This window comes from Enoplosus armatus, chromosome 23 (assembly GCF_043641665.1).
Source record: "Enoplosus armatus isolate fEnoArm2 chromosome 23, fEnoArm2.hap1, whole genome shotgun sequence".
Lineage (NCBI taxonomy): Eukaryota > Metazoa > Chordata > Actinopteri > Centrarchiformes > Enoplosidae > Enoplosus > Enoplosus armatus.
In genome coordinates, this window is record NC_092202.1 from 22264 (window position 1) to 30295 (window position 8032).

At 45.8% G+C, this 8032-nt stretch overlaps 1 protein-coding gene across 1 annotated transcript; it reads right to left on the bottom strand.

Moving 5' to 3' along the window:
• Window positions 1-6767: 6767 nt before the first annotated feature.
• Window positions 6768-7559, bottom strand: LOC139306204 (uncharacterized; the record flags this gene model as incomplete). The annotated part of the gene is made up of 1 exon (XM_070930158.1): window positions 6768-7559. A coding segment is annotated over exon 1 (792 nt), but the record flags the coding sequence as incomplete, so codon positions are not given.
• Window positions 7560-8032: the final 473 nt, after the last annotated feature.

Consider the following 8032-nt stretch of genomic DNA (forward strand, 5'->3'; position numbering starts at 1 on the left):
CAGGAACGTCCTACAGACTCGTGGCTGCTACCGTTGGAACGGCAATAGTCCATATATGCTAGACGAATGAGGGTTGCAAGTCTCTAGCACCTTCCCTTCAAAAGTTATTCAACAAAAACACTTGTCCATTCATGTCAATACGAATTCAAACTTTGGCTCATATCTCCCGAACCGAACCTCGTACACTCTCCAAACCACCTTCCGTATACACTAATTACACCACGCTGAACACGTAGGAAGTGTCCCCAGCTCTCTACGACCTTCCCAAGCTGAGATACACAAAATCATGACCAAAGGAAGTGACGTATCTCCGCAACGGAAGCTCGTACAGACTCGGGGGTGCTACCGTTGGAAAGGCCGGCCCACTATTTCAATTCAAGGACCTTGGTTTCAAGTCTCTACGACCTTCCGTTCAAAAGTTATTCACCAAAAAGTAAGTGAGCCCAGGCTCACTTTGGGTAAAACCCCCTAATCCTAACCCTAACCCTAAAACGAACTGCACCGGGGTGCAATTTCGGTAAAACCTCCTAATCCTAACCCTAACCCTAACCCTAACCCTAACCCTAACCCTAACCCTAACCCTAACCCCTAACCCTAACCCTAACCCTAACCCTAACCCCCTAACCCTAACCCTAACCCTAACCCCTAACCCTAACCCTAACCCTAACCCTAACCCTAACCCTAACCCTAACCCCCTAACCCTAACCCTAACCCTAACCCTAACCCTAACCCACGTAGGAAGTGTCCCCAGCTCTCTACGACCTTCCCAAGCTGAGATACACAAAATCATGACCAAAGGAAGTGACGTATCTCCGCAACGGAAGCTCGTACAGACTCGGGGGTGCTACCGTTGGAAAGGCCGGCCCACTATTTCAATTCAAAGACCTTGGTTTCAAGTCTCTACGACCTTCCGTTCAAAAGTTATTCACCAAAAAGTAAGTGAGCCCAGGCTCACTTTGGGTAAAACCCCCTAATCCTAACCCTAACCCTAACCCTAACCCTAACCCTAACCCTAACCCTAACCCAGGGAAAGGGGCCAGGCTAGTGCGTCGTCACCTACCAATCCACCAAAATGCTCAAAAGTACAGTCAAATCAAATCCACTCCAAATTGCCTGAAACGTGCTCCTAACCACTTTCTGGGAACACCATTTAGTTAGGCATTTTTCACCTCCCTCCACACTTAGGCATTTTTCGCTTCAAAATCACCCCATTCATTCTCTATGGAGAATAGCACACACTTGTATCTCCGGACAGGAACGTCCTACAGACTCGTGGCTGCTACCGTTGGAACGGCAATAGTCCATATATGCTAGACGAATGAGGGTTGCAAGTCTCTAGCACCTTCCCTTCAAAAGTTATTCAACAAAAACACTTGTCCATTCATGTCAATACCAATTCACACTTTGGCGAATATCTCCCGAACCGAACCTCGTACACTCTCCAAACCACCTTCCGTATACACTAATTACACCACGCTGAACACGTAGGAAGTGTCCCCAGCTCTCTACGACCTTCCCAAGCTGAGATACACAAAATCATGACCAAAGGAAGTGACGTATCTCCGCAACGGAAGCTCGTACAGACTCGGGGGTGCTACCGTTGGAAAGGCCGGCCCACTATTTCAATTCAAAGACCTTGGTTTCAAGTCTCTACGACCTTCCGTTCAAAAGTTATTCACCAAAAAGTAAGTGAGCCCAGGCTCACTTTGGGTAAAACCCCCTAATCCTAACCCCTAACCCTAGCCCAGGCTCACTTTGGGTAAAACCCCCTAATCCCTAACCCTAACCCCCTAACCCTAACCCTAACCCTAACCCTAACCCTAACCCCTAACCCTAACCCCTAACCCTAACCCCTAACCCTAACCCCTAACCCTAACCCTCACCTCTCCTCTATCCTTACCCTAACCAACACAGGGGGAGGCAAGCTCAAGGTTGGGCTTAGGCAACACATCTCACACTGGTTAAGGTCAGGGAAAGGCGCCAGGCTAGTGCGTCGTCACCTACCAATCCACCAAAATGCTCAAAAGTACAGTCAAATCAAATCCACTCCAAATTGCCTGAAACGTGCTCCTAACCACTTTCTGGGAACACCATTTAGTTAGGCATTTTTCACCTCCCTCCACACTTAGGCATTTTTCGATAAAAATTCACTCCATTCATTCTCTATGGAGAATAGCACACACTTGTATCTCCGGACAGGAACGTCCTACAGACTCGTGGCTGCTACCGTTGGAACGGCAATAGTCCATATATGCTAGACGAATGAGGGTTGCAAGTCTCTAGCACCTTCCCTTCAAAAGTTATTCAACAAAAACACTTGTCCATTCATGTCAATACGAATTCAAACTTTGGCTCATATCTCCCGAACCGAACCTCGTACACTCTCCAAACCACCTTCCGTATACACTAATTACACCACGCTGAACACGTAGGAAGTGTCCCCAGCTCTCTACGACCTTCCCAAGCTGAGATACACAAAATCATGACCAAAGGAAGTGACGTATCTCCGCAACGGAAGCTCGTACAGACTCGGGGGTGCTACCGTTGGAAAGGCCGGCCCACTATTTCAATTCAAGGACCTTGGTTTCAAGTCTCTACGACCTTCCGTTCAAAAGTTATTCACCAAAAAGTAAGTGAGCCCAGGCTCACTTTGGGTAAAACCCCCTAATCCTAACCCTAACCCTAAAACGAACTGCACCGGGGTGCAATTTCGGTAAAACCTCCTAATCCTAAACCCCTAACCCTAACCCTAACCCTAACCCTAACCCTAACCCCTAACCCTAACCCTAACCGTCACCTACCAATCCACCAAAATGCTCAAAAGTACAGTCAAATCAAATCCACTCCAAATTGCCTGAAACGTGCTCCTAACCACTTTCTGGGAACACCATTTAGTTAGGCATTTTTCACCTCCCTCCACACTTAGACAATTTTCGCTTGACTTTCACTCCATTCATTCTCTATGGAGAATAGCACACACTTGTATCTCCGGACAAGAACGTCCTACAGACTCGTGGCTGCTACCGTTGGAACGGCAATAGTCCATATATGCTAGACGAATGAGGGTTGCAAGTCTCTAGCACCTTCCCTTCAAAAGTTATGAACACAAAAACCACTCGGCCAATCACAATCAATCACAAAACACACTTTGGCGAATATCTCCCGAACCGAACCTCGTACACTCTCCAAACCACCTTCCGTATACACTAATTACACCACGCTGAACACGTAGGAAGTGTCCCCAGCTCTCTACGACCTTCCCAAGCTGAGATACACAAAATCATGACCAAAGGAAGTGACGTATCTCCGCAACGGAAGCTCGTACACACTCGGGGGTGCTACCGTTGGAAAGGCCGGCCCACTATTTCAATTCAAGGACCTTGGTTTCAAGTCTCTACGACCTTCCGTTCAAAAGTTATTCACCAAAAAGTAAGTGAGCCCAGGCTCACTTTGGGTAAAACCCCCTAATCCTAACCCTAACCCTAACCCTAACCCAACCCTAACCCTAACCCTAACCCTAACCCTAACCCTAACCCTAACCCCTAACCCCTAACCCCCCAAACACTAACCCTCACCTCTCCTCTATCCTTACCCTAACCAACACAGGGGGAGGCAAGCTCAAGGTTGGGCTTAGGCAACACATCTCACACTGGTTAAGGTCAGGGAAAGGGGCCAGGCTAGTGCGTCGTCACCTACCAATCCACCAAAATGCTCAAAAGTACAGTCAAATCAAATCCACTCCAAATTGCCTGAAACGTGCTCCTAACCACTTTCTGGGAACACCATTTAGTTAGGCATTTTTCACCTCCCTCCACACTTAGGCATTTTTCGCTTCAAAATCACCCCATTCATTCCGGATGGGAAATATCACACACTTGTATCTCCGGACAGGAACGTCCTACAGACTCGTGGCTGCTACCGTTGGAACGGCAATAGTCCATATATGCTAGACGAATGAGGGTTGCAAGTCTCTAGCACCTTCCCTTCAAAAGTTATGAACACAAAAACCACTCGGCCAATCACAATCAATCACAAAACACACTTTGGCGAATATCTCCCGAACCGAACCTCGTACACTCTCCAAACCACCTTCCGTATACACTAATTACACCACGCTGAACACGTAGGAAGTGTCCCCAGCTCTCTACGACCTTCCCAAGCTGAGATACACACAATTTCCGGCCAAAAAATGACGTAGCTCCGCACCGGAAGCTCGTACAGACTCGGGGGTGCTACCGTTGGAACGGCCGTAGTCGATATAGGGGGGACGTATCTTGGTTTCAAGTGTCTACGACCTTCCTATCACAAGTTATTCAATTATTATAATCCTCAAAATTCTAATCGTGGTTTTTACCCCTATTCATCAGATAATTACAGGTCATCCAGGTCTTTATGTCCTTAAGGCATGCTTGGAGGTTGGCTAACTGATGAGGTTCTTCTGGCTTGATCGATAAATATAGCTGGGTATCATCTGCATAGCAATGAAAATGTATGGAGTGTTTTCTAATAATATCCCCTAAAGGAAGCATATATAAGGTGAATAGTATTGGTCCAAGCACAGAACCTTGTGGAACTCCATGACTGACTTTGGCGTACATGGAGGATTCATCGTTAACATGTACAAACTGAGATCGATCTGATAAATACGACTTAAACCAGCTTAGTGCGGTTCCTTTGATGCCAATTAAATGTTCCAGTCTCTGTAATAGGATATGATGGTCAATGGTGTCGAATGCAGCACTAAGATCTAACAAAACAAGTATAGAGACAAGTCCTTTGTCTGATGCAGTGAGAAGGTCATTTGTAACTTTCACCAGTGCCGTCTCTGTGCTATGATGAGCTCTGAAACCTGACTGAAAGTCCTCAAGCAACATATTGTCATGTAGAAAGTCACACAGCTGGTTGGCGACTGCTTTCTCAAGGATCTTGGAGAGAAAGGGGAGGTTAGATATACGTCTATAGTTGGCTAAAGCCTCTGGATCAAGAGTGGGCTTTTTAACAAGAGGTTTAATTACAGCAACTTTAAAGGACTGTGGTACGTAGCCTGTTAATAAAGACAGATTGATCATGTCTAGTAAAGAAGTGCTGACTAAAGGTAAAACCTCTTTGAGCAGCCAGGTTGGGATGGGGTCTAAGAGACAAGTTGATGGCTTAGATGAAGAGATAGTTTTAGTAATTTGGTGAAGGTCAATGGGAGAAAAGCAATCTAAATATACATCAGGTTTTACAGCTATTTCTGAGATTCCTGTATTTGAAGGTAAGATACCACCTGAGGACAGGAGGTGATCAATTCTGTCTCTAATAGTTAGAATTTTATCATTAAAGAAGCTCATGAAGTCATTACTGCTGAGGGTTATAGGAATACATGGCTCAATAGAGCTGTGACTCTCTGTCAGCCTGGCTACAGTGCTGAAGAGAAACCTGGGGTTGTTCTTGTTCTCTTCTATTAATGTTGAGTAATAGGCTGCTCTGGCTTTACAGAGGGCCTTCCTATAAGTTCTAAGACTATCTTGCCAAATTAAACGTGATTCCTCTAGTTTGGTGGAGCGCCATTTCCTTTCAAGTTTCGGCACTGTTTGCTTTAATTTGCGGGTTTGGGTGTTATACCATGGAGCTGACTTTCTTTGTTTTATTATCTTCTTTTTAAGAGGGGCAATAGAGTCAAGTGTCAATCGCATTGAGCCTGCAGTACTGTCAACAACATTGTCTATTTGAGAGGGACAAAGGTTAGCATAGGAGTCCTCAGTTGTATTGAGACATGGCATTGAATTTAATGCAGATGGAATCACTTCCTTAAATTTAGCTACAGCACTATCAGATAGATATCTGGTGTAGACTTTTTTGCCTAATGGCGTGTAGTCCAGTAATAGGAATTCAAAAGTTATTAAATAATGGTCCGATAACAAAGGATTCTGTGGAAAAACAGTTAGATGTTCAATTTCAAGTCCATATGTCAGAACCAGGTCGAGGGTGTGATTAAAACAGTGAGTGGGTTTCTGTACCCTCTGACAGAAGCCAATCGAATCCAATAAAGAGGTAAATGCAGTACCAAGGCTATCCTTATCAACATCCACATGAATATTAAAATCCCCTACGATAATGACTTTGTCTGTTTTAAGGACTAAACCTGATAAAAACTCTGAGAATTCAGATAAGAATTCAGAGTATGGACCTGGAGCGCGATAGACTATAACGAATAAGACTGGCTTCAGTGTTTTCCAGATTGGGAGTGAGAGACTCATAACGAGGCTTTCAAATGAGTTATAATCTAGTTTAGGTCTAGAGTTCATCAACAGGCTTGAGTCAAAGATGGCTGCAACTCCACCTCCTAGGCCGGTGCCTCGAGGGATGTGAGTATTAGTATGACTGGGCGGAGTGGATTCATTCAGGCTGACATACTCTTCATGACACAGCCAGGTTTCTGTCAGACACAGGAGATCAATATGATTCTCTGATATTAGCTCGTTTACTAATACAGCTTTAGATGACAGAGATCTGATATTTAACAGTCCGCACTTAATTTTCCTATTGTTTTGGCCTATAGCAGTGGTGGTCTTAATTTTTATTAAGTTTTTATTAATGACTCCTCTCCTGTTTAACTTTGGTTGAATTAATTTAAGTGGTCGGGGGGCAGACACAGTCATTATGGGGTGTTGGGTGGGTGACTGCTCTAATGGAAGCGCAGAGAAGCGTGTAGGACTGCGACTCTGCCTCCTGGTCTGGACTCTGGGTTGTCACGGTTTTGGTTCACTAATAAAGTCGGTCAGATTTCTAGATATGAGAGCCGCTCCATCCAAAGTGGGATGAATGCCGTCTCTCCTCATCAGACCAGGTCTCCTCCAGAAAGTCCGCCAATTATCTACGAAGCCCACATCGTTTGCTGGACACCACCTCGACAGCCAGCGGTTGAATGATGACATGCGGCTAAACATGTCATCACTGGTCAAATTGGGAAGGGGCCCAGAGAAAACTACGGAGTCCGACATAGTTTTTGCAAACGAACACACCGACTCCACGTTAATTTTAGTGACCTCCGATTGGCGTAACCGGGAGTCATTACCGCCGACGTGAATAACAATCTTACTGTATTTACGCTTATCCTTAGCCAGCAGTTTTAAATTTGATTCAATGTCGCCCGCTCTGGCCCCAGGAATGCATTTCACTATGGTCGCTGGTGTCGCTAACCTCACGTTTCTGACTATGGAGCTGCTAATTACCAGAATCTGCTTCTCAGCGGGTGTGTCGCTGAGTGGGGAGAATCTGTTAGAAACATGAAGTGGTTGGTGGTGAGCCGTGGGCTTCTGCCGAGGGCTATGCCTCCTTCGGACAGTCACCCAGCCTCCCTGGCTTCCCGGCTGCTCGGGAGCTGCCGGGGGACGGCTAGCAGGAGCTACACTGAGTCGGTCCGCACCGGCTACTGGGGGTTGGCTGACTACAGCCGTCTCCATGGTGCGGAACCGGGCCTCTAACTCGCTGAGCCTCGCCTCCAGTACGCTAAATAAACTACATTTATTACATTTACCATTATCGCTAAAGGAGGCGGGGGAATAGCTAAACATCTGACACACCAAGCAGGACAGAGCAGGAGAGCGAGAAGGAGAGCGAGAAGGAGAGCGAGAAGGAGAGAGAGAAGCCATCGCTAGCTGCTAAGAAGAAGACCTACATTAGGCCCAAACGTCGCCAGACGGGCACACTAATTTGATTTTATACATTTGATACATTTATTTTTTTTGATTTTTTGATTTTTTGATTTTGATTTTTGATTTTTTTGTGTTTTCAAAACTAACTAAGTTATTTACATTAAAAAACAGGTTTTATTTCATTTCAGGTTTAAAAAAACTATTAAAAAAACACATTTCATTAACCCCTTCACCACTGCCATCATGGGTGGATGGGGAAATGAGTGGACCGAGATTCGCTACGGCAAACGCCGTGGCCAACCTACGGTACCACAATACTGGGGAGCCAACTGGGGGAGGGCCCGAGCACCACCTGCCCCCAATAGGGGGTGGGGTCCTAACCCACGTCCTAA